The sequence below is a fragment of the Nannobrachium achirus genome (assembly GCF_963921795.1).
Source record: "Nannobrachium achirus genome assembly, chromosome: 1".
Lineage (NCBI taxonomy): Eukaryota > Metazoa > Chordata > Actinopteri > Myctophiformes > Myctophidae > Nannobrachium > Nannobrachium achirus.
This window is the reverse complement of record NC_137810.1, coordinates 49,848,511-49,875,779: the sequence shown is the minus strand read 5'-3', so window position 1 is coordinate 49,875,779 and position 27,269 is coordinate 49,848,511. Positions and strand designations below refer to the sequence as shown.

General features: G+C 42.2%; 3 protein-coding genes across 3 annotated transcripts in view; 2 read left to right on the top strand and 1 right to left on the bottom strand.

The window, feature by feature from the left end:
* Nucleotides 1-27,269, top strand: part of LOC308292628 (E3 ubiquitin-protein ligase RNF170) — a 484,996-nt gene that overhangs the window by 304,050 nt on the left and 153,677 nt on the right. The window lies entirely within an intron of this gene.
* Nucleotides 16-15,306, bottom strand: zyg11 (zyg-11 family member, cell cycle regulator). The gene is made up of 18 exons (XM_080722320.1): nt 14,806-15,306; nt 14,341-14,506; nt 13,360-13,571; nt 12,397-12,714; nt 11,776-11,889; nt 11,270-11,386; nt 11,025-11,165; nt 9,301-9,477; nt 8,801-8,865; nt 7,988-8,087; nt 7,476-7,526; nt 7,221-7,382; nt 6,585-6,632; nt 6,254-6,451; nt 5,710-5,762; nt 4,707-4,804; nt 4,226-4,420; nt 16-2,799 (listed from the first exon to the last, which is right to left on the bottom strand). Exons 1-18 carry the CDS (start codon nt 14,827-14,829, stop codon nt 2,783-2,785), a joined length of 2,256 nt encoding a protein of 751 aa, XP_080578446.1. The 5' UTR covers nt 14,830-15,306; the 3' UTR covers nt 16-2,782.
* Nucleotides 16,142-17,874, top strand: coa7 (cytochrome c oxidase assembly factor 7; the record flags this gene model as incomplete). The annotated part of the gene is made up of 3 exons (XM_080723979.1): nt 16,142-16,247; nt 16,638-16,778; nt 17,429-17,874. The coding sequence occupies 3 exons, from the start codon at nt 16,142-16,144 to the stop codon at nt 17,872-17,874; spliced, it is 693 nt and encodes a 230-aa protein (XP_080580105.1).

Here is a 27,269-nt window from a genome sequence, read left to right as displayed (position 1 = left end):
ATTCCCAGTTCCAGTTGAAGATGTACATTCTTTATTTAAAATTGAAGAAAAAGAAAACTTTACTCTCAGCAGCAACATGGCACAGTCCAAGCAGACCTGCCTGGACTACACCTCATCGCACGAGCATGTCGCATGACAGAAACAACGCGTTTCCAACTGAAACCATGTCGTGTGATGAAGTACAAATTCGCCTTCACGTTTCAACAGATGAAACTGGTCTCAATGGAGGGCAGGCTATGGTCGTCATATTCAAAACTAAATCCAATGATACTATGAGCAACAGACAGACTGAGAACAAAGACAACAAAATGCAGGCTCTATTCCATCTACTGTTTTGTTATATATACACACACATTTGATAAGTTGGACCCATGCAGTAGTAGCAGACACACTGTACTGTACATGGAGGCCAAGGATATGGAGGCCATGATGCATTGTTTCAAACACTACATGGGAGGTTTACACTCAAAATTACAACCAAGCCAATATCTCCATTACTCTTCAGTTTCCTATTGTATGAATCATCGGTGGTTTTAAAAGCAGAACGTAAGAGGAACATCAGCTTCATTGCATAGAGAACGCTGACAGGTGCATTAGCCCATTTAGGCCTAGGGTTATTGACTGCTTTAACTATTGAAAAATAGCAGATATACAAGCTCACAGCGCGGCACCGAGTGCCACGCTGCGAGCTTGTAGATCTGCTATTTTTGAAAAGTCTTTCAATATATCTATTTAAAAGCGTCATTTGTAACTCAAATATTTGCATCTGGGTGGTCCCTGGAACAACATATTTTGAGATGGGGGTCCGTGGCCAAATACCTGTAATTTTGGGGGTCCTTGACATGAAAAAGTTTGAGAACAGCATGATTTAGAAGAAGGATTTAGAAGTCAGGTCAAAGATCGGGTCAAATATATTAAAAGACTAGAACGATTTTTCAAAAAGCTATACAAGCTCACAGCCGCGCTGTGAGCTTGTATATCTGCTATTTTTCTTAAGTTAAAGCATAAAATAAGTGGTTAAAATCTAGCGCGACTCAGGCGCGTTCCAGGTATTTGAGAGTTATAGGAGTCAAAACCAAGGTCAAGACTCAAGAATGAAGATCGGCAGCAGGGTGGGCTCCTATGGTGGGGGTTTCCCCATTGTTATGCTTTCCCTACTGAACTTATAGAAGTGACTTGTGGAGAACTTGTTTCACACAGCTTTAGAGGACTGGTAAGCATTCTCTATTGTGTTCCATTACAGGTAATATGTATATATGCTGTATTCTTTTTTTCAAACTGTCCATCCCCTATACTACTACAGCAGTACCTTTCAATCAGATAAAACAAAACAACTTATCAATAAGCATACAATATGACATTGTTTCCGTGCAACCATTTCAACCACTCATAACTATTTCTCTGGCATTCTATTATATACATAGCTTGTACAGATTACATACATACAATGGGATGCACATACTGTAGTTGTACCGACAGACAAACACAATCAGTCTCTCTTGTATGCACTCAACAAAGGCATAGGAAAGCACAACACACACATAAAACACACAATCCCCCAGGATTAAACACCCATCTGAATACCTCCATGCATATAATGACCAACATTATTGCCAGCATTTGCCTAGATATACATATTTGCATTCCACAATTCCTATAAACCAAGGGCATTCCGTCCCAGACCACTGGATTTGCAGCACTGCTGGTGTGTCAGTTACACTTTTTGAGTGTCGGTTGACTTAAATAAATCGTTTTCAAACTGGAGCCATATGAATGGGTAGAGAACTGTAAAACAATGATGCCTTTTAGATTGATATGTTTCTCAATAATACAGGATACTCTTGTCTGTAATGTTCAGGGCATCATAACCCCACTATCTGAGCAAGTGACGTTTCATCAAATCAAGATATGCATTGATTTAAAAAAACTAGTCTGTTTTAAAATAAACACTTAAACCTTTAGTTTCCCTCCTGTTTGTGCTCTACAGCTACACTACATGTGACCTCTTGTGAGATCTGCCATTTTCTATGAACGTTAACCCCAGAACTAACTGGGATGCTAGGGTTCAAGTGGTTAACAGGAGACGACAATAGCATTGCAGATCCAGGGCCGTGGGGTTTCTGAGAACACAAACACTGCTATGAACAAACAAGCAGGCATTCCTATGGTAAATGGTAGAAACATTCATACAGATTCCAGCATGCATGAAGCTCACACCATCATGCACATGATGGAGGCTCTCAGTAAATAGGATCGGTCGTCACTTTTCAACCGAACGCTCGGGGTTCAGTTCCGATGCTGAGATTTGCACAAGTCGCAACTTTTAACTGAATGTTTTGGGGTTCATTTGTGCGCTTCAAAGTGTTTGGTACAAAATAATATGATATGATTCAACTGATGTGGACTGACGAGACAGACAGGACAATGGGAAAACCTCAAAATATGGGTTCACCAGAACAATGGGTCTTCTGACCATTTCTATACTCATTACAATAAAAGAATGTTTTGTTTATGATCTGTATACAATAACTATATAATACTTTTGTTTTGAAACAAACAACGGAAATAAATAAAATGTGTGCAAAGAACTGCGTACTTTCTGACATTTCAGGTCTACTTTGTAGGGATCACTGATAAAGTATTACATTTTTGTAAATGTGTGAGTATGTGTCTGTGACGTGCTGCAGACACAAAAATACACATAATTATATGCACTGTCCATCGCCCATGCGAAAAATCCTCTCTCTGTTGTGTGACCACTGGGGTGAAGTCCTCTTCGTGGTCAGGGAGCCTCACTCTCTAAGGGAGAAATGCAGAGAGACAACAGTGAACATTATACAATTAAATTCCAATTCCAGTTTCAATTTGACTGTAGACAGAAGTTTCTAGAAGTCTTATATTGGGTTTTAAACCCATTTAATGCCTTAATTTCTTGGGCTCCATCTGAGGCAATAAACAATTATTGTCTCTCCATTTTTCCCCTACTACAGCATTCCTGTCATCAAGTCGTGGTGATAATATATCCTACAGATGCGGATGCACACATTAATTCTACCATGAGGAATTCTGGCATTACTGTAAACAAAGGTATGCCATCACTTGTTTACACATGCTCTTTAGGGTTAGGGTTCATTACAAATGCTCATTAGTAGTATTTTTCGAAACAGGTAATAAGGCTGAGGCCATTAACACTTGTGTTACATATTTTGGACTACACATTACATTGTCTTTTGCAGTGTTGTGTTGTGTGCCTTTCTTGCACAGAGTATATCGTCACTGTCAGGCAGAAACCTCGTATCTCCAAGTTTCAAATGTGTACGTTCTTTCGCAAAGTAAAGCCCTGCTTCATCATACAAGGCCGTCTCACAAAAGTAGTGAAAACAGCAGATCTATAAGCACACAACGCCTTGCGGCGCGAGGCGTTGTGTGCTTGTAGATCGGCTGTTTTCACTAGTTTAAATAATTTTTAAAATGATAAATACAAAACAAACGGTTTTGGACATACAGGGTTTTCACCCGACAACGACGATATGCAACGTGCTCAACATTGATTGATTGATTGAAGACTTTATTATGCTGCGTTCAAACCTGGATGGTTAGAGCGGCACAATTACATAGAAAGTGAATGCAAAGACGAGACGATGCGTGACTGGGCAAGGCACAAACGGGCACGCTGCGAACCATCCGGACGGGGCGGCGCGAATGATGCGACCGGTCAAAAATCCATGTGAAGCGACCTTCGCTTCCTCCCGACTCCACCCATCGCGTCCTGACAGCCAATCAGTGTCGATGTTGTCCGGAGACACGGAAATGTTTTGGGCGTTTGGTTTTGGGACTCGCTTTTTCCAGGTGTTTCGCCTTGATTCTGATGTGACATGTTTTTTTCCAATGCTGACCAGCGCGACCAAAGTGAAGCGATTGAAGCGAACAGAAACAAAGAAACAGCTTCAGGTTTAAACGCAGAATCAGAGGTTTGCATAGGAAAGGCACAGTTTCATGACAGTACAGTTCACTGGTACAATGTCAACTAAATGGATAGACCCAAACAAGCCTATGGCTTGTTTCAATTGAAATCTTTTTTTTTTACAAATTAAAATATCATTTGAATGACAGACAGATAGAACACAGTACTATGCACAAGATATCGTCAGAAAAACAGTCGTAAAACACAATGCAACCCTGCCAAACAACGCTGGTGCTGGTGAGTGTGAGTGGGATGCTTTACCGTTGTGAGGTTGTGGCGGTCGGCGACACGTCTGTGTGTGTAAAGTCTGGCCAGTACGAGCTCCATGATGCTGTAGGCTCTCCAGGATGCTGTCTGTCAATAGTCTGACATCTTTGTGGGTTTGTGGGTGTGTCTGGACATTCTCCAGCTGTTGCAGGCCGCCCTCCTCCAATAGCATGCTGCAATAGCGAGAGGCTGTGGAGAATGTCACGGTTAAAGAAGATCACCACACCTTCTCTGTCAACACGACCTTTATTTGTATAGCACTTTCACAGGGAAACTCAACAGGCATCACAAACAATACAAATGCAAAATAAAAGAATTAAATACAAAAATGGTGCACATTTACAGTACGTATAGTGGATATAGGGTTCACTCTGGTTGGATATAAAGGCTAACCTTAAGTGTTACTAGTAAATTTACAGAACTAACTCCTGTTTGGTTTGAGTGTACAGTATGCAGTATGCGTGGTGTCTCTTACCGTTCTTGCTGCAGACATGCTGCATGGCCCAGGCTGCCCACAGCTGGACTCCAGGGGTGTGGAAGCACTCCAGCAGAGGAAAGAAGGGGTTAAATGACCTAGAGGATAAGAATTGGATGAGGTGTTAGCAAGGTTCAAGGTTCGTTTATTTAGTGTCCCCGGAGGGCAAATGGGTTGCAGCGGAATAGACAACAGTACATCAAACAAAACAATAAAAACAAAATTCAAAACACAATTCAAACCACATGTAGCTGACAGATACCTTAAAATAAAATAAAGTGCACAATGACCATAAAGTGCATGCGTAAAGTGCCATGCAAAAAGTGCACATTGTCCTTGAAAGTGCATCTCTTATAGAAGGACCAATAAAGTGCACATACAGTATGAGGAAAAATACAATCTCCTGGACCTACCCATACCAGCGTTCAGTGAGCAGATAGACACAGGAACAAATGAATATTTGTGCCTATTTGTTGTGGCACCAGCGGCTCGCAAACGATGGCCAGATGGAAGGAGTTCATATTCTTTAAATAGTGGATGAGCAGCATCAGAACGGATAGATAGAGCTTTGCTGAGCACCTGTCTGTTAAAAATCTGTCCTAGGCTGTTCATCTGAGTGCCAGATACTTTAGAGGCAACTTTTACAATCCTCCCAAGGGAATTCTTGTCTCAGGAGCATACAGCTCCTGTACTGCTGAGGTTACTTAGAAATTGAATCATCAATAAATAGTTTACAATACTCAAAGGATGGAAAGTTGGAAGAGTAGCACATCAAAGCGGAATGTTGACTTCACAGTCGGTAACTACTTTGTGAAATGCGTGGCTGGAAAAGTAATAAACAATGTTACACTAATAACAGCATCCTGACATCAGTCATGCTTATCACACATGCTTGGCGAGATAGCTAACTAGTTAGCCACGTAGCTGAATAGCTTTGTGACAAGGAGGATGTGCTCTGCTGAGTGCATTTAGTTGTGTGTTTCTGTTGGGAAGCAACACTCACCTGTAGGCCACCATCTCACACTCTGGTGGCGGCCACTTCAGGATGGTAGAATGCTAGAAATCAAAAACACCCAAATTATAAACTTCAAACTCTTGCCGTACATGGTGCCTGACACCGTGACGCGATACATACAGGGTCTTTGTAACATGCACTTACAATACAAGTGTATATACTGTACATACACACACACGCACGCACGCACGCACGCACGCATACACTAACTAGACTCTTTATTAGGTTCACCTTGTTTGCACTCAGTTGGTACTAAGGGGCCCAAAGTGTGCTCAGTTTGACAATCAATTACTAAATTGAGTTCCTGCCATGTGATTGGCTGACACATACACACAAGAACTCAAACGCACATGCACACAAACGCATGCATGCACACGCACGCATGCACGCACGCATGCACGCACATACACTCGCACATGTCACTTTCCTGACATAAAAATAAGACATTTAAGCATACCGGTATACAAATAATTCCATTATCTGAGTAAACCATAACACAATGTATATACAGTACATCCATCGTCAGTCCTACCAGCTGTTCCAGAAGTGTGGTGCGGAGGCTGATGCTGAGTGTCCAAGCCTCCTCCCCTCTGGAAGTGAGATGGGCCAGGATCCCTGCAGCAAAGTAGCTAACCTCCACCTCGGAGCTTTGGAGCAGATTGCAGATGTGGTCCAAGAATCCTTGCACCATCAGTTCTACATGCAGCTCCCCGACTTCTGCAATGTTGTTCTACGAGAGAAAAGATGAGATAGTGGAATAATAGCGCATCAATATAGTCAATTTCTTCCACCACTTAAGTCTGTGTGCAGTATAAAACAACAGTAATAAAACAAATACGATCCACTTATTTTGAGAAACTTACCAGCAGCCCAAGAACTTTCTGCTGAATGGAAGACTCATTGGGGAATGACTGCAGACAGATGAGAGAGAGAGAGAGAATGTGTGGGAGAGTCAGAGGGGGAGTCAGCTTGCCTCCTTAAGCCCGATTCATGTGAGACGTCAAAAATAGCCTAAATAGCCGAAAATAGCGGACCCACAAGCCCACATCGCGTAGCGCTGCTAAGTGTTGAGGGCTTGTAGGTCGTCTATTTTCGAAGCACGACAATGTTGTGCGACGGGAGCATACATTAGGCATTAGGCACACTTTTATTTAGCTCTGAACACAACTCGCATGGATTTTCAATACCGCAAGCATTTCCAGAATGTGTAGATGGTTCTATCTGAAGGGCATTTACATCATAGAAATGCTTTTATACTGTTTTCTTCACATCAGTAAATAAATAAAAGATGTACTTCTGATAAGCACTGGGCTGATTTCAAAATAAGGCTGCCGTGTTACAAGTTTTATCATTGGTCTCTTGTCACGGGTGGGAAGAACACAGAATAAAAGCTGAATGAAAGATTTAAAAGGTAGGGTTAAGTGATATTTTTTGGTTAAAACAAAAAGTGACAGGTCTAAATGGTCTAAATGTTTGTCAGTGTGAATTTATTTGCATACCTCCAGGACTTTAATAAACAGATCCAGCCCTTGGTTCTCAATAAAATGCCGACATGTCGTTGGTGATTCATCGGTGAGATTCCAGAGTGCACTGAGTGTGAATTTAAGGGTGGCATCCACCACGCCCTGGGTTGCCTTCTGACGCACAATGTGGAGCAATTGCTGGAGGACAAGAGAGAATTTTATGTGTGTCATGAGATCAGACAGTTTATTTTCCAACAGAACTCAAGTGAACCGACAAGGCGACAACCTTACCTTCACAATGAACAGTTCTGCTCCCAACTGAGCAGTCTGCTCTGTAGACAACTGAAAGACAACAAAGATCATGTTAACTCAACAACTCTTTCTTGTTTCAATTATTTTACTTGTTGTGCCATAACAATATAACTCCATGGCCACTGCCATTCCAGTTCAACAGACAAATAACAAAATACCCTGTACATTGTGCAATAATAGTGAGTGTTGTACCAGAATCACAAAGTTGCAAGTCTGAGATCGGAAATAAATGAACTCAAATAAACAAGGTAAATAATCACATACTAATTGGAGCACAGAGAGAGTAGTGCCTCACAGAAACTAGGATATCAGGTAAACAAATAAACAATGAACCTACAGTAGCATCGTTTTTCTAAATAACATGCATTATTCTGGTATATCATATTCACTTTTAACACACACCCCCACCCACACCCACACCCACCCACACACACACACACAGATTGTGAAAACATAGGATGCATGACTGCATGCACTTCACAGTCATCTACCTTAGCTGCCAAGATGGAGATGATGGCGACAGCCATCCTTTGCATGTTCTGGTCTTCGTGGTTGCACAGCCACTGCATCACCAGCTTGGCAGCCTCAAACCTAACAGACAGACAGACAACAACAAGCAATTCAGATTGCATTTTTAACATACCGGTACATTTCATACTGTCTCTAATGAGAAATCCATCCTACCCTTGCAATCTCAGTGATGGAGGCATTGCAAGGAATGTTGCTATAGTTCTCTTTCCTTCGGCATGGCTGTCAGTAAATAATGTTTTCTAAAGAAAAGGCATACCGGTATACATATTACGTACACTTGTAAATATATCCAAACATACTGTATGTATGTGTGTGTGTGTATATACATTGACAGCAGCTTTGTTTTGCACATAGCAACCATTGTTTCTACCCAACTTGGAGGATAAACACTCATTCTAAAAGGTAATTTATACCAATGTCAGGCACAGAAAATATCCGAACTACAATCTCAAAACACTTTGTGCTGCAATGCGTTGTGAGCTTGTAGATTCACTTGTTTTGGTGCATGACAACGGCACGCAAATGAGCGTCACGCTTGGCACAGACATGCACAGAGCAAGTTCTATCAGGAAACTCTGAGGCCACTGGGCCGCCTTATCTCCAGGTTAGGTAGCTCATCCAATGCTGTCTTGCTACATTAAAACTGTGTATAAGCAATATATGTATAATCTAATACTAATTTGGAGTTCATGTTTTTACCATGCCGAATGCCGATTTAAGTAGACTGTATGAATTTTGTGTAGTATTGAGTGTGTGGGGGGGGGAGATCCCACCTGTTGAACGGGACTTCCTGTAGAATACGATCACTGCACAGAGACAGCAGGCAGTTCTTCTGCAGCTGGAAGCAGAGGAACCAAAATCAAAACAGAAGCTGAACAATAGCCGGCTGCTTGAGAGTTTACACTCAGTTCTACATGTCCAAGATGGGGAAGTTATAGTATCATCAAAACATCAGCGTCTCATTTGACCCAAGAGGAAGGTGACAATATGCAGAGGGATACACACAGTCATCAAACTGACTTCATTCCTGGTATCAGTCCTGCATAAAGGCGTGGGGACCAATGGCTCCCATTCCTGGTCTTCAGGTACCCCTGGTAATGCTGGTTTTCCCTCCTCCCTGGAAGCTAACTCCATTCATTCTAGCTGTCTAACTCAGCAGCTAAGTTGTCAACTGTACACCGGAGTGTATACAATCAAGTATCTATGAAAGACCATGGTTGAGAAGAACCAGTTGTGTATGAAACCAAAATGATGTGTGGAAGGTTGAGGATACCTGCTGGTGATTGGGGAAGGTCCTCATGGCCTCCAGTAACAAGTGGGTGACAGTCCCCAGGAGCCTGACTGGCATCCCAGCTGCCAGGTCTTGCTTGGTCAGGTTGAACACACAGGCACTGGCTGCCAGCTGGACGTTCAGGGTAGCGGTGTGATTCTTCATGCCCAACACTACCAACTGCAGAGATGCATGGGGGAATAATTATCATAGATAAATAGCTATGTTGTGGTGGTAGATTTAGTTTTTTACTTCTCGTAATTCTCGTTAACGGTCATTAACTAACTAGAGGCGGGTCTATACTACGATAAATAACTTCACGTACCGTGCAAGATGGCAGTGTGGCACTGTTGATTATGTTCTGTATTTTGCCTACGCACCCACCTGCTTTAAGACATTTAATCCAGGTGTGCGAAAGTATATGGATAGAAAGCTAAAAATATGTATTAAAATATGAAATATAAATAAAAAATCATTTTAAATAATTATTCAGATAATATTTGTTTTGGGAAAAATGCTTTTACTCTGCGAAAAGACATTGTTTTGAAATGAAAATCTAACAGCAGTTACGGTGTCATAGCTTGTCAACTTCCTAAAAGTTCCTAATTTCCCTGAGCCACATGAAGCAGTGCGCAGCTTCCTAAAATTGTGGCTGCCACTAGGAAACACTTTAGGGGGAAAAAGTACCATCCTCAATGATTAAATGTGACATAAGGACCCAACATAAACGCTATAGCTATTCATACAGCCTTTGGTTTGGTAAGCTGCTCGCTGCATTAAACTCTTTTAGACGGCACCTAGTAAGTAATTCATTATCAATAAGAGGCGAGCAAGCAGGTCCCATGAAACTTTTTTCTCTGCGACACGCAGGGAAAGAGGAATTGACTGAGCCAAACGTCAAACGATCTACTAAATATTGTATCCATATTGGTATCTTTCTCGACATTGATATCTTTACGTGTTCATAATGTATGTGGTTGACGATATATGATAATGATCGTTCAGACATAGAGCACAATCTCCTGTGAGGGTACAGGGCATGTGATGGGATGGTGTCACATTTATAATGGAAAAAGCCTACATTATGCCATTGTGGCGCAAGTTTTATTTCAGTGACAAAATCGGTGTTCGTGGTGTGCCGAGGATGAATTAGTAACGTTGTACGTTAGGGGTGGGCGATGCGGTGATAAATATCGTTGAGACGATACAATGTCTCCACGATATGCCTTTTCAGAGATATCTTATATATAGTGAGGGAGCCTTATAAAAAATCCTGTTGAATTGTTAATACCGAGATTCATTGCAGAATTTAAATTAAACCTGAATTTTGGTCTAAATCAGTAGTTCTCAAACTTTAAAATGTCAAGGTCTCCCATTAACTCTGACAGTATACAAATGAAACTATTTCATTTGTATACTGTCAGAGTTACATACTTGTAAAGGTCAATTTAGACCTCCCAAAAGGACCCAATAGAGTCCCTGGACCCCACTTTGAGGAACACTAGTCTAAATGGTCTGTTACTCCTTTTTCCTTTAGTTTGTGCTACGTTATAGGTGGTTGTACTGTTAAGTAACTTGAAGAATAACCATAAAAACCAACATGAAAAAGAATCATGATAGGATCGTGTATCGTGATACGACTTGGAAAAATATTGCGACATTGTATTTTTCCATATCGCCCACCCCTAACGTAAGTAAGTGTTCTTTGAAACTTTGTGGCGGTGTACCTTCAGGATATCGGGCCTGGGTTTCTCCATGACATGGGTTAGGCTGAACAGGTGAAACAGAGCTTCTCTCACAAAGCCCTCCCTCTCGCTGTAGCGGCGCAGCGCCTCACAGATCTGCGTCTCGTTGGCTTCTCCTGTCACCTACGCACGCACACATCCCAGACAATTACACCTTTGCACACATTTTCAAAAGTTGAATATGTTTGAAGGTACCGTACTGTATGTGCATGTGCACCCAGACTTACTTTTAGACTCCCCTCTCCGGAGAGGAAATCAGAAAAGCCGGCATCTGTGGCCAACAGTCCCATGAAGGTCATCCCAGGTCTCTCCTCAACAAATGCCTTAACGGCCGCATCTGTCACCTGCACACAAGAAATACAACCCGACTCTTCATCCTCTCTTGAATGATGTACCCCATACCTCCCCACAGCTCCCCATATCTCCCCACAGCTCCACACACAAACAAACCAACCAGGGTCTTTTTTTGTGAATTAACCAAATGATCAGATTTGCACATGCTATAAATGAATGACTAATGAACAGGTGGGCAGAACCCACCCTATGGCCATCTCAAAAGTAAAATTCCATTACTTTTATGTTTCTGATTTAACTATTTTACATAGTCTACCCAGGTCTGGAAATTTCCAGGAGGGGGAACAGTGACACTCTGTCTCTTTCTCTCTCACTCTTTCTCACACACACACGCACGCACGCACGCACTCACGCACGCACGCGCGCGCCATGTACGCACCTGTTTTCTCCCTGATACATCCAGGGACACCAGAGAGGGCAGGATCCCTGGCTGAGCCAGTAGTTGACGAGCCACGTCAGAGGTAAACTGCTTATCATCACTGATGTCCAGATGCTGCACTCACACACAAAAAGCAAAACCAGTGGGTCAATGGGTCCACCACCACATAACGTGACTTCACTACAACATTACTTATTTAACAATACAACCATGCAATTTATTTTAAAGCAGTTTTTCTGTAATGTAAGTTACGTTCTCTAATATTTTCTTTTTGTTACAATAAATATATAAAGTATTGTACTTTATTAGAACACCAATGCAAATGTGTTTTCAGTAACAGCGAGTAAAGTGGAAATGATGTATAACCCATCAAAACATACGTGTCATTTTAGATTTTTGCGTTGCCTATTCAAAAGAATAGCAAATATACGAGCTCTCAGCGCATCACTTGGTGCCGCGCTGCGAGCTTGCACATCTGCTATTTTTGAAAAAAGAAAATGTTTGAGAAACCATTTTGTAGAATCGGCCTCAGGTCTTGGGTTAACAAGGTGTCAAAAGGGACAGACAACCGCATGCCAACTCAACTGCGTCACGAACACAACTCTTTTATAACAGACGCACCTGCAGCGCGTCCAGCTGCCCTATGACTCCCAGCAGTTGTGCAGTGCTCATCTCCAGCCTCTTCAGCTGGTGTAGTGTCAGCGAGCGGAGCCTCTCCCTCAACCCCAGCAGGGGGTTGAGGTTGGTGACCGACGTGTTGGAGAGGTCCAGGCTCTCCAGCCGAGGCAGGGAACACACGTCGCCCAGTCCAGAGTCATAGAAGTCCACATTGGCCAGAGAGAGGGCACGCAGGCCCTGGAGGGAGCTGAACCGGTAGCGGCTTGATTCGTCCAGAGAAGACATGGTGAGGCCAGTCAAAACCAGGCGCTGAAGAGACTCCTGTAGGATGAGCAAGCATAGAAATAATTTCCCCCATACAGTATGTCTACACAGACTAGGCATGGGCATTTCAAGTAAAAGTTATGATTACGGACGGTAGATATTCACTGGGAACTTTGTGTATTTTTTAAATATGTATTTTTTGGCTTTTCTGCCTTTATTGATAGATTTAAGTGAAGGTGGGCAGATAAGAGGGAGAGAGAGACGGGGAGAGACACGCAGGAAAGGTAGTTGGAAACAGGACACGAACCTGCAACACGTTGTCAGGCTATCAGAGCCTAAAGCCCAAACCACACCAATGATTTGCCATGCAACAAAACAGTTTTAAGGTCAACCACACCAATGCAACTCCTTGCAACTGCCATTAGGGATAATGGTTGCAAGTAGTTCCATGTAGTTGAATGTTGCAAGGCAAATCATTGGTGTGGTTTCTTTCCCGGGCACTATTTTGACCATTCTATCTATATATTATATTTTTAAGACAACTATTCATTTATTTATTTTTTAATTTAATGACTAATGGCAAATGTAAAAATCATGACCCATCCCTAACATAGATCCAGCGACATCTTTAGACTGGTGATGGAAAAGGTGGCTTGATGGCAGGAGTACCCACTAAAGTTGTTCCCCATGCTCTGTCTTTACCTGACAGTGTTTATTGCTTGCGAGCCCCTGCAGTATATCAGGAATGGTGAGGTCTGCGTTGACCCTGGCAGCGTCGAGCTCCAGCAGTCTGTGAGGACACAGGGCCCTCTGAAAGGCCTCTGCAGAGATCCGTGCTGTGCGGATGCATGCCCGTCTCAGCCGCAGGTATTCACAGTTCCGGAACACGCCGACAGTGCTGTCGTTCAACAGACCTATAAAACAAAATGTAATCGTTTATTTTCTCATAATGTCAGATAGATGTCTACCAAAGATTTGAATGCAAACTGAGCCTTGGACAATCCTTCCTCTGGGGAGAAACAGGGGGTTAACTTGGGCTTGGGTGCTTTCATGTTGTTCAACAGACCTATAACACTATTTATTTATTTATGGTACCACTTAGGTACCACTAATATAAGGGATCATCCCCAACAAGAAAGAAGAAAATATTGTTGTGATTATATAAACTTACAATGTGACGCATTGTGAGCTTGAAGATCTATTTGCAGATATTGTCCACTAGTTTCATTTCATTGAAAGTTCTGGCGGAATACGTGTGTTTGGTAAAATATCTCCACTTTTCCACAAGCTTCACCTGGACAACATTCTCTTCCCGAGAAACTGCTGGACTGAACGTATGAAAATGTCCTTTGGGAAGCACAAACGTATGGGGGCACAGAATCGACAGGTTCCTTTGCGATTGGTGCAGAGTAATTCATTATGATGAATTCATTATTATAATTTATCTTCACAAGACTAGTCTGCTGTCCGGGCGGGCATGGGGGTGATCTATCAGGAATACATGAAATGTATGAAATATCAAAGCCATTCTAGGGCTAGGAAAACCCTGGTACAGTGAGCGTGACACTCCAAGAAGTGGACGCTTAGATGCAAAAGACCTTTGTATGTGAAATGTGTGTATATGCATCATAAGTATAACTATGTCTGATCAACACGGTCTTGAGTTCCAATGGTTGTACCCACCTTCAATAGCCATCTTGGTCAGCAACTGATCTGCCAACTCCTGTGGGAAGAGTATCGCCTCTCTGAGACACAGAGAGCCATCAGCGTGCTTCGCACAGAAACACTCCAGGTTCTGACTGACATAGGATAGACACAGGTCTACCAGAGAGGCTGGGGAGGCATCGTCCTAAAAACAAAAAAAAAAACAAAGGGGATATTTATTGATATGACACGGTCATATGACGTTTACGGTTCAATAGCAACAGTGCAATTGTGTGTAATAAAAAAAAAGAAAAAACAGTTATAGTATAATTGATTTTTTGAATACTTTATTTACAGTTGTGCAAGGACAAGCACAGGAAAGTACAATGCTAATATGATTTTAAACCCAAGAAAGCCTATGGCTTGTTTCCATTTGGGTCCATTCCATTGATGGATCAGACCTAAATTAGATCATAGACAATAGCTCTTGTTGACAAAACTCACCATATTTAGAAGATTGGAGGCCATCGTTGACGTCTCCTCAAGTTTGAGCTATTGACAACCGACTTGTCTTCTTTATGTCTTCACCACAGTTTTAACTGACGCTGGCTAACTGTTGAGTTGACCAAGTTTAGCCGTCTAGATGACATGCAACGTAAACCTCATGGCAACCAGCTCATGGCAACCAGACTGATGTTGTGTCTGGATTATGTAACGTTAACCGCATATAACCTGGTAACAACAACAACAAACTGATGTTGTGATACAGTACTCTCGCTGAAAATAGCTGCGGGAGAAAATGACGAGCTAGCAGAAGCTAACGATCATCTGCCAGCTAGCTAACTTGTTGGCAGTTGGCACTTATCTGTGCTGCTGCTGGAATATCGCATGTTTTCGTGCAAAAACAGATTATTGCCTTCATTTTTACTTTAAACGCATCTATCCGTGTAGGAGATGATACAGCCGCAGTTAGTCTGTCACGGTGTAAATAATCGGTTGAGACTATATTTTTAGATTAGACAAACAGTGAGCAAAGGTCATAACACTGGAAGTAGATCAGGGTCTGCATGGGGGCGGGGCTGGACTGACGGAGCCTTTCAGTGAAAGGATTACGATAAAGATACCAAGGATTCGTCCGTGATGTCACAACCAGGCGGCGTCGACAAGCGGAAATGCTGTAAACTGGAAAAACAAAAACACTGTGTTGTTGTCAAAGTAGGCCTACTCACGTTTTTTAAAAACATTTTGAATTCCAGTACAAGTGAGTGTGACCCGTTGTGAGCTTGTAGATTTCAAATAGCTTAAATACGGGCTAAAAGTGTTAATGCATGTTATATAACTGTATAATTTATAGTAAGTTTTAGATATATAAAGTAAAAGTACTGGGAATTGGAAATATATACTCAAGTAAAGTAAAAAAAATACCTCAAAATGTGGTAAAGTATTAGTTACTTACTTTACGACGCCTCAAATGATTAACTGAAATTTCGGTTAAGACGTCACTTTACTAACCTTGGCATCTTCAGCTTAGACTCTACTACGGAAGCCCGTTTGAAGGATTTGTGCGAGATCAGGAAGAAGTCACATACATAACCGAACGCATGAGTTCAGTTGCATTGCATGGTAGATGACAGTCATACCAATTGATATTCTGAAGGAGCAATTTCATTTAAACGATATCACGGTGTGGTCATTACACGAATGGGGGCTACGTATATTTGAAGGGACTAAATGCTGCTGTAACTCTTCCTGTTAACGTTACCAAACACAGCCAACAGCAAGGTCAAAAAGTGGTGGACGCGTGGTTAAATCTCCACAGAACAGATCGTGGGTTGTAATAATGGCTGGACTCATCAACTTTGAAGACGAAAACGAGGTGAAAGAGTTCCTGGATAACATAGGTGTGGAATACAGCTTCCAGTGCTACAAAGAAAAGGATCCAGAAGGTATAAATCTGAGCTGTCCAGCACTCAGTGGTGCTGAACTGCCCAAAATTGTACAGTGGGTTTAGATAGATAGATAGATACCTTTATTATCCCACAGGGGAAATTCAGTTGCCCAGAGGCAGCACAGCTGTTAAGGTTACAAGTTACAGAGAAGTAAGAAAAAGAAAAAGAGTACTGTAGTATACAGTCCACAAAACAAGATAAATAAAACATAAAGTGTCGAAAGCTATTGCAAAGAGAGGGTTTGGGGTATAGCAGTTACCAGTTAGTAATTATTGCATTCTGCATGTAACTATTATTAACTGGCATATTTTTCCTTTTTTGCAACACATAAATGTCTTTGTATAAAATGTTGTGTATAAATGCCTCTTCTCCATTGTCATTTGAAAGGATGTCAACGACTTGCTGACTACTTGGAAGGAATCAAGAAGAATTACGAGTCCGCGGCACAGGTTCTGAAACACAATTGTGAGACAAATGGGAACGCTGAGGGTTGCTACAAGTTGGGGACATACCACATCACAGGAAAAGGTATCCTATACCAACTGACCCCTCTCACATGTCTCCCCCCTCTTTGGTTGTACATTAAGTTGCAGGGGTCATCAATATGTCCATACAGGGACAAATGTGTCTGTGGCAAAGACTTGTCCGTGGCAAAAAAATAGATTTTCTTTTTTTACACACCATTATAATGTTCTTATTTTGATCATAAGACCCAATTACTGAATGTCAAGTCTACAGGATTTCTACTGAATATGTATGACACGGAATTACGATGTCACTATGGCGTTCACTAGTACTAGTGGTTCTCAAACGTTTTATTTTCAAGGACCCCCATAACTCAGACTGTAGCCAAATGGAGCCTATAGTATTGGTCCATTTGGTTCCATTTGTACACTCAGAGTTACAGACCTGTTATGGTCATTCATGGATAGCTCTTTGTGTTTCTGGTAATATTATTGTCCGCTAATGTTATGTCTGTGGCAGAAATGTAATGTTGACAAAAATGTCTACCACAAGCAAGCATGGCTATGACCCCTGCACTGTTGTTGGTGATTGGATGTACCAGCAGTTAGGAGCCTGAAAGTAAAACAGTCACTAAACAAAATAAGAACATCTATATGAATCGTGCCACCTGTCCTGAAGCTATGTTTGTCTGTTGTCCCAAATCTCTCCACCAGGTGGGGTGACTAAGTGTCTGAAAACGGCCTATTCCTGCTTCATGCGCTCCTGCAATGCAGGCGGAAAGAAGTCCATGGATGCCTGCCATAATGTTGGAACACTAGCCCATGACGGACGAGCCATGGAGGCTGGACCTGACGCTGCGGTGGCCCAGCAGTATTACATAAAGGCATGTGATGGGGGGTTCGCCCCTTCGTGCTTTAACCTCAGCGCCTTGTTCATCGAGGGAAATAAAGGGGGCGTGCAACCAGATATGCCTCAAGCACTGAAGTACGCCAGCAGGGCCTGTGAGCTGGGACATGTGTGGGGCTGTGCCAACGCCAGCCGCATGTACAGACTTGGGGACGGCACGGAGAAAGACGAGAAGAAGGCAGACGAGCTGAAGAACAGAGCCAGAGAACTGCATGGCATGGAGAAGGAGAGACAGTTGAAGTTTGGGGAGTGATTTGGTGCACCATAGGGTTACATGGGTACCATTTACCATCATTTGTCTTCGTTTTAATATAACCTGTCCTCTACTGGTGCTCTTTCTTAGCTTGGTAAACCATCCCAGTCGTGTGAGTTCACATTATCATGTGGTAAAATGCACGGTTGGGCATTTTGCAGAAACCAAAAAGTGGAAGAGCCAGTCGGTGCCTGCGCTCAGGGCCCTGTGACGCTGATTGGCACTTCCACTTTTTGGTTTCTCCAAAACGCCCACCCAGTGCTTGGGGCCAGACAGATCTGCAGAAGACACATGATAATGTGGATTCACGCGAAAGGGATGGTTTACCAGGCTAGCTCTTTCTCTTTTCAGGAGTTTATGTGATGATGTCCACTTACACAATGTGTTTTTCTCAAACAACACATGCCCACATTGCCCAACCTCAGTATTGTATATGTGTATGTGTGGGTGAAACGGTGTACTTTTCATGTACATTTCATTTAACATACCTCAATGTAAGGGGACATTTCCTTCACTATTATAGATTATAGTATTGTTACTACAGCTGAATAAATTACAATCCAACTTGTTGCTGTATATTAGGCATGTTTGTGGGATTCATGGGCAGGCCTGGCTTAATCTGCAGCCAGCGTCGCCAAACACCTGGTCAAAGGTTTGCTGAAATAGTGCTAAATCTGTCCCGAAATGTGTCAGCAGCACCCCTCACCCCTGATGAAGCGGACATTCTCAGCATCACAAACCTGGTTGTAGCCCTGTGTATCGAAAAGGGTTGATTCATGGGCCCTGTTCATGGGTAGATTCTATTCAAACACATTCTGATTCATTTTCAGCAAGACATACACGTAAAGTAGCTGTAACAAAAAACAAAACCGCATTGTCAGATTCGTTGTGAAGCTTTTACTGAATTGTTGACTATGGTTGAATAGCATAAAAAACGAATCTGTAAATTACAGATTTGTTTTTTTATATTTTACTAACTATTGGATTGTATATTATTAAAGAAATTACGGACTGTAATTTATTTTAATAATAGAGAATCCAATAGTTGGCCTACCATCACACAACTACTACAGTTATGACTACTTATACCACAAGAGGGAGCTAGGGGCAAAGAAATAAACACACCACTGCATTAAACTTGGCCTTTACTGTACAGCAAGGTGCCACATAAGACTACTTACTGTATGCTATCTGCTGTCAGTCTAGTTTAATCTATGATAAGATAACCTAAACCCAATGTACAACTTCATGGAGAATGAGTAAATATAACAAATTTAGGGATGTTCTGATAGTGTGTGCGGGTGGGTTGCCATCGTAGACTGTAGTGTACTGTAAAGATCCCCCTGTACACTGGAAGCTCCGCCCATTCCCCCGCATCGGGTCAACACAGGGTGTTTATTTGCCCTGGCCTGAATATTATATTACTGTCAGTAGTACACAGCATCATTTCAACAATAACAAAATGTAGAATGATGTATTAGGCTATAACAATGAGTATAACCATAATATTTTTTCCCATTCATTTATAGCTCATACTTTGATGCCACACGAGGTATAATAAATTATTGTGTTACATTTACAGTTCATAAAGATACCCAACAACACAACAAATATAGCAGACCATTAAATATACTTTTTTCCTAATTTTACATGAAAGTGGAGAATCAGAGCTACAAAATGATCTATCACTTCCTGATTGACCCAACCCAAGAGTTTTGGAAAATGAAATACAGCTTACAGGAGCACCACGTGTTTCTAAAAATGTTATTTCTCTGCTCAAATTACATTTTTGAAAAAAAGAAAAAGATTGCTTTGTGAATATGATAATATAATTAAACAATCAAATTATAATAAAAATGTCAACATATTCACTTATATAATTGTCCACGGTTACATTTATATGACATAATTTTAAACAAGGCAAAAATGTTCACTTATACTGTGTCTACACGGAAAATGGGCGGAGCTTGCACGCGCACGCACGCACACACACACGCGCGCGCGCGCGCACTCCTACACTCACACACACACAGCCGTCATTCAAAACAGAACACAGCTGTTGTTACGAGGTGCGTCTCGCTCCTCTCTCTCTGCTCGCTAGCCTAACGTCTCTCTATCAGTGCAGTCTGCAGTGCTCTGTCTGCTGCCTGGAAGGACAACAGGGTCTTTACTATTTACACCCTGTAGAAGAAACGAACTGCTGCTACACTTCATTGAGAGGTGAGGTTATCAGTGCATCGTTGTCGTGTGTGTATAATGTGATATAGAAACGCATATGTTTTTTATCTGTTTAGTGCTGGAGGGAGGGGAAGCTCGAAGCTGTGATTATAGGAGATTATGTGAATTGTCAAGCTAACTTATATAGCTAACATGATGCATCCAAATGGTTCTATGTGGGGTGTGTTTGTTTTGATGTACGGACAGGGTTAGTTGTGGGCATCCATCCGGCGACAGGAGCCAACGTGTTGTGACTGTGGGTAATTTGTGGCATAAAATAGACGTGTCTAATGTACACTAACGACTGTGCTATCGAGAGCGTGTATTCTTTATTATTAAGCGCCATGTTATATCCATAACACCCAACCACATGAACTCGCCCCACCCCACAAAGTAGAGAGGCGGTTGTTGGTACATATGGATATATAAATCATGCTTAGCCCGCCTAGCTAACTCAAGCTAGTCAGCGTCGCAACATGCTAATGTGCTGCAAAAACCCTTGTCTTTCTGAACCTGAATTTTAGGAAACAACACAACCGAGGGACGAAAAGGTCAATTGTAAGCTTGCCATTTATTGCCGTGGCCCCCATCTATTGTGTATTCTGAAGTTTGGTGCCTTGGGTTTTTTTTTTGTGTGACTACGTGGAACAACAACAAAAAATTACCCAAAATAATTGCGCGCTTCATCATTTCTTCGTCCGTTATGTGTTGTTAGCTCAACAACAGCCATGCTGTCTTGTCTCTCTGCAGGCAGGGGGTTGGCTCTGGGTACCAGCTAGCCTAGTAGGGACCCCCTGTTGCCCCCCAGCCACAGGGGGCTGTTTCGGGTGTGGCGTGGCTCCATTCAACAACTGCATCCATGATCCACCGATTATGCTATATTCTGCGTTTAAGTTGGACTTGGGCCTAAATAATGTAAAACTAACCTGTCAGCAGCAACCGGGTGAGGATTCTATTTCTAGTTTGCCAAATAGTTGGCCTGTATCTCGGGACGCTACATTCTTGGATCCATTTAGTGAGGCACAGGCATGTGATGATGAGCGAGCATGAGGGTTACTGCCAGGTCAATAGTTGTCAGACGTTTCATTACGAAATATTATAACTTTAACAACTAGATTGGCATCTAAAGTATAATGGCGTCACCCTCTTTTTGAGTGTAAGTTATTCACGAATCACGACGGTGCACTACTTTGAATGGCCTCGTTAATGAAAGCACACTGCACACCATGGATCCATAATGTTGATTTAAATCGATTGCAGTGTTAATAAATCTGTTATGTGTATCATGATGTCAGTTTCGCTTAATATGGGAAGAGAACCATTCATGGCCAAATTAAAACCCACTGCAGTTAAAATATGGGCATAACATTTAATACTCATTTGATAGGTTGTTTTTGCCAAACTAAAATATATCTTGTAAACCTGCCATTACAAAATGTTCAGTGGAGTCTGTAGGCCTGAGAGCTATTAGAGAGCAACTTGGTAGTATTTATTATACACAGAAAATGGAGGTACCCAAAATGTTACAGAAAGGTATTACTGCTGACATACATTGACCCAACTCACAAATGTGAGCGTTATTATTACAAATCTAATTTCTCTGCTAATTCAAAGGGGGTGCCATTGGTTCCTAGCTGACAGAGAGACTGCATCTGTCATTGTTGCCTTCATTTGTGGATGGGCAAGGGCAAAATATACTGAAAGACATGTAGGGAGTTGTACACACTTGAGTGGTCCAGTTCTGTTATGTGTCAAACAGTGTTAGCTTCACATATGTAATTACTAGCCTATTCCATGGCTCGGCTGCCTTTTTTCCATTTTCTTTAAAACAAAGCCTGCCACTTCTCAAACTTCTTAACAGGCTCATTGCATCATTGTCCTTTGTGATGCTGCTTGCCCCTGTGACCCAGTTTTAAAGGGCTGTGCATGGAATGTTGTCTTTCGATAGGCTATTTGGTATGTCTGTGTGGAGCTGCTGTTCTCAACACTTGACATATGACCCCCCTCAGGCTGCAGGTTCAAACTCATAACTGAGATGCCTTTACAGTGCTGTGCTGTTGCCTTATTTAAAATGTGAGAAGATCCTCCTTGGGAGCAGTGGAACAGATATTCCAACAATAGGCAGAGTATTGTGTAAATCATTTTCTAATAGAGTTGGTTAGATGGCACCATAGATAAAGCCCCAAAGGCCAGTTCAAACGCATTCCTTCCAAATGATGACGAAAGGCCCCAGGCTTCCGTATATCAGATGGAATCTGTTAAGAATATGAATTCCTTCTGGTTCTTCTTGCTTGCTCAAAAGAAAAGCAAGGAATCAATTGTTATGGCTTTGCAAACTGCATACACTAGCTGGAAGAACAACGTGTAAGAAAACTGTGTGTTGGCCAATTTTAGATAGCAGTCAGTTACAGTGAGTGTGATGATCCCTCCTGCCCAGGTAGAGGTAGTCCTTTCAGAGATTAGAACTGTGACTGATTCAGTCACTATGCTATTCATCTAGCCTAGCTCAGCTAGACAATCCACCCACGTTAAAACAAGGAGGAGATATATACTGCAGTTAGTTAGCTGCATTAGTATATCGTCTGGCCAAGCCAGGCTACTATTCATCCCCTCCCAATGCATCAAAACCAATATGACGACTTAATCTTGCTCATGTAGGTTAATCGATTAATCGAGAAGGATGTTTTTTAAATATATACCCTACCAGTCAAAAGTTTGGACACACTCACTCAATGTGTGTGAGAAGCTGTGTCCAAACTTTTGACTGGTAGGGTATATATATATATATTTAAATTAGGGATGTTAATCGACGCATTATTTACGAATCGACGCGTCGCGGCCGAAAATCGACGCGTCGATCGACTTTTTCAGAACTGGCATCAAAGCCCTAATAATACTTATAATTGCTCTTCCTTGCGTTAGCACAGAGTCTGTTCTCTAGAGACTAGAAGCGGAGTGACAATTTAAAGTCCATGGAACGTAGTGGTAGCGCTCTGGCTGGCTGGCACCCCAGGCTAGTGTATCAATGTGGAGGAGCTTTGGTCTGCCTCGATCTCTCCCTCCCCGACCGCATCCATGGGTGTCGCATTAACGACGATGTATTTTGTGTTGTTTTATTGTCAATCTTGACAAAATCACTGCACACGAGGCGACGCTGCCATTAACAAGCGAGCTTTCGTGTCAAGCATGCATGCACACAGGCACGTAAACAAAACACATCCAGTCAGCGCGGTGAGCGCGCACTGCTATGACGCGTGCACACGAACAGACCAGCAGTGTTTCTCAACCTGTAGTCCGCGGACCTGACTAGCGCCGTATGCATGCGAATCTGCGATGCATGCATGCACAACACAGACGTTCATTCGTCCCCGACACAGAGACACACACACCGGTCCGCTCACATTTGGAAAACATTAACGCTTATAACGTTTTTGAAGCGATTAAAACATTTTTGGGGGAAAAACATTAGAAAAAAAAAAGAAAAAAAAAATCGACTCATACGTTTTCACATCCCTAATTTAAATTACTTATGAATTAATGGATTTTTTTGTTTTTTTACTTTAAACACATGTCATGCATCATTGTGTAATTGTTGACCAACGAAAAGGAGGTGGCACTGTATACAGTAGACACCTTGGGGACTCCGGTCCACCTTAGTATACTGTGTTTAAGTGTTTTATCATTGCTACAATTCTGCCCTGCAATTCTTCATCACAGCAAGTCTCTTGGTACAAATAGAAGCAGTCAAGCAGACAATCATTCAGAGAGAATGGTCCTTCATAGAAGTTACGGCAGGACTTGGAACACCATTTTAACAATGACACATTTTCTTGGAATCGGATTAGAGTAGAGTAGACAGACCATTAAAACGAAGGAATTTATTAAATTAGACTGCAGACGTCACGTTACTTGAGCACCAAAATTACCAGCCATTTCCCAGTGTAATAATCCTCTCCTTCATGTTTCTGAGCATCACTCTCACTCTCCTTCCCACCTCCACCTACAGAGCTGGGTCTAATCCCAGAGCTGTCTTCGTGTACATGCCTACAGTACACTACATGGGTCCATCTGCTCTACTCTAGTGTGGTGTTGCTGCTCTGTCCAAGGCTTGCAAATGTGATTAGTTGGAGATTACATCTGTGTGTGTGAAATTAAACTCACCTTTCAGCATCAGAGCCCCCTGCTTATATGTGTGTGGGAGCAAGAGAGAGTAAAAGAAAGAGAAAGAACTCCTTGGGGCTAGTACGTCAGCGGCCTGTCTCAGATTAAGTTACGTTGCACTGCCTTTTGTCGACTGTTTCTCCACAAGTTATGTGAGAATGTTCTTTAATGTAGCACGTGTGTTTGTGCGTGGGTATGTGTGTGTGTCTGAAGAGGCTTTCTTTTTTTGTGCATGTCTCTTGACAAATTTACTCAGTGCATAAATCTTGGTTTTCTTTCAAGCGAGTGGCAGCCATCTTTCTGCCCGCTGCTCAGTGCATTTGGTATTCTAGCCCTGTTTTAGTCTGCGGCGAGCTTTCTCTTTTTCTGTCTCTTCCAACTGACGCTGTTGCTCAGTTGCTAGGGTAACTCTGCATGGCTGTCTGGCACATCTATTCAAGCACAGATGGAAGCACAAAGTCACATGTCATCATATTCTCCGCTGATGCCTCCACACAGCCTTGGCTCTGTCAATGCTGCAAGACAGAGATAGACGTTTTTAATGTTCAAGTTTCTGTGTCTGATCTCCTGCTTATATATTACTATTGCTACTGCTATATCACCACACTACCACAACGCATGCCCCGGATCAGTGGTTGAGCTAAAGCAGCAGTACTCTGGGTCTCCAGGACCAGAAGAAGAGCCACTCTCTTACTATGGGAGTAAAGACTAGCCTGGCTTGGCCAGACTATATATACTAATGCAGCTAACTAACTGCAGTATAGTAGCACCTCGTTTTAACATGGGTGGATTGTTTAGCTGTGCTAGGCTAAGTAAAGACACTGACTCTATGCACTGAGGACCTTTCTCTGACTGATAATGATATTGTGTGTGCTTGTATGCTTGATAACAGCTGCTGTGTGTGAGGCGTTTACTGATGCTACTGACACTGTCTGAAGTGGGTGTTAACTTCCTAAACTTCGGCACGCCACTAGTCCCACAGTTTTGCCACCACACACTCGCGCCATATGTCAAATCGACCAGCTTACTCGGGAATCGTGGGCTATTACTTTTCTAAGAGAAAGGTTCTATAGTTTAATTGATATTAATTTATTAGTGAATTAATTTTCCCCATTGACTTATAATGGGAATCGCAAAAACTCACATTCAATTATTTGTCTCTCGCAAACCATAGGGGCTAGAGTTTCAAGACTTGGAGAGGAGGTTCATAATGATTTCAAGGATTAAATGAAAAATAATTGTGTCATTTGGCCGCATGGTGGCGCCATAACACCCCACTTTACGTTTTGGCCTGTAACTCTTGAACCGTAGGTCGGAAAATTAAAAATATTTTTTCCCTGTGCCATGATAGATTGTCCGCCATCTTGAATTTTCTCCAAAACACACTTTTTGCTCCTTTTCCTACATATTTTCTTCAAATGTCACAAAAATCGGTACACATGATCCACACACACACACACACACACACACACACACACACACACACACACACACACAGCTCCACTTCACACGGGTGTGATTTTTCTTTCTTTTCTTAAAACAGCAACTGACTTGCTGCATTCATGTGTGTCCAGTGTCCAGTGACAGTTTTTGTCACCTCCAGTTGTGGGGACCCAGAGTACAGCAGGGTCTAATCAATACCTATGACCCAGCGGGTGATTGTGGTTGGAAACCTGATAGAATAATAGACAACTAGCGGTCGTTGAGAACCAAGCAACGGAGCAAATGATATAATATATTAATAATATTGTGCCTCCAAAGCTTCGCTTCTTGAATCTGGGAGCTAGACACAGTCGGTGCTCTGTTCAGGATTGAGCAATGTTGTTTATTTTCTTTAAGTCACACTCACAACATTCCAAATTTAAAAACACTCTGCCCAGCTCTGGCCCAAAGTCCCCACCTCCTCCAAATGTTCTAGTCACAGCCCTTACATTATTGAAAATTATATTTCTGTTTTGCTTTTAGGCTTTGCACATGGCAGATATGACACATAGCCTAAAAAGAAAATAAATGACAACTTTATACTTCAAAAAAGAACATTGATAGTGGAAATAGCCGATCTACAAGCTCACAACACGTCACATCACGAGCTTGTAGATCGGCTATTACCACTATTTTGGAAAATGTTTGAAAATATATGATCATTTTTCAACATGGAAACGATTTATGACGATTATGACAAAGTAATTGCGATTATGTGAAATGGCCTAATTGCGATTAGACGATTATGTAATAATTGTGACAGGCCTACCGAATACACACTTGACTTTAGTAACAGAGTACGGTACACCATCAGTCTGTCTCACATGACTGATGATGGCTAAAGCTGTATCCCCGGCACACACCACAACAAGGAGTCCTGGTGGCAGAAAGCCTGGAGCGCTGTACATTCTAGCCTGTACTTATCCACCGACAGGGAGTGGCCCACGCACCATGGGCTGTTCAGCCCAGTGGACTGTTCTCTCTCTCTCTCTCCCTGTCATCTCCATTTGACTCTTGTCCTGTCTTTCTTGTCTCTGACCGCCCATCTCTCTCTCTCTCACTATGGTCTCACCTCTCTGTGTCCATGTCATCTCTATATGTCTTTTTCTCTCCTGTTCTCCTAAACCAAGGGTCTTCAACAGGGGGGTCCGTGAGCCCTGGGGCCTGTGGGGTCCTCAGAGTTACTACAGGGGGTCATCCAAATCTTTGTGTGATAGAAACTTTTGTTTCCTTTTTTATATTCACCACCTGAACCCTAGCGTCCATATTCTGAGAACTTTAGCCAAAAATATCAGATCTACAAGATCAGCAGCGCAAGATTGGTGCAAGCTTGTAGTCGGCTATTTTCGGCAACGAGGTTTGGTGTAAAGGGGAAAAGGAGCAGACCAAGTAAAGAGTGAAGTGTCAAGTGTATTAAGTATTGACGGTTCAAGTGGTTAAATATCTGAAAGGGATCATATCCACACTTTCATGCTCCCCATTTTGCTGTCTGTTCTTTGTCACCACTCTCCTTGCCTTTTCTTCCTGCCTTCCAC

Coding starts and splice junctions, on each gene's coding strand:
- zyg11 (XM_080722320.1), bottom strand. CDS start 14,829: ATGGCCTCCAATCTTCTAAATATG. Junction 12,715..13,359: donor CAAGCAATAAACACTGTCAG/GTAAAGACAGAG, acceptor CTCATCCTACAG/GAGTCTCTTCAGCGCCTGGT. Junction 11,890..12,396: donor GGCAGCTGGACGCGCTGCAG/GTGCGTCTGTTA, acceptor GTGTGAGTGCAG/CATCTGGACATCAGTGATGA.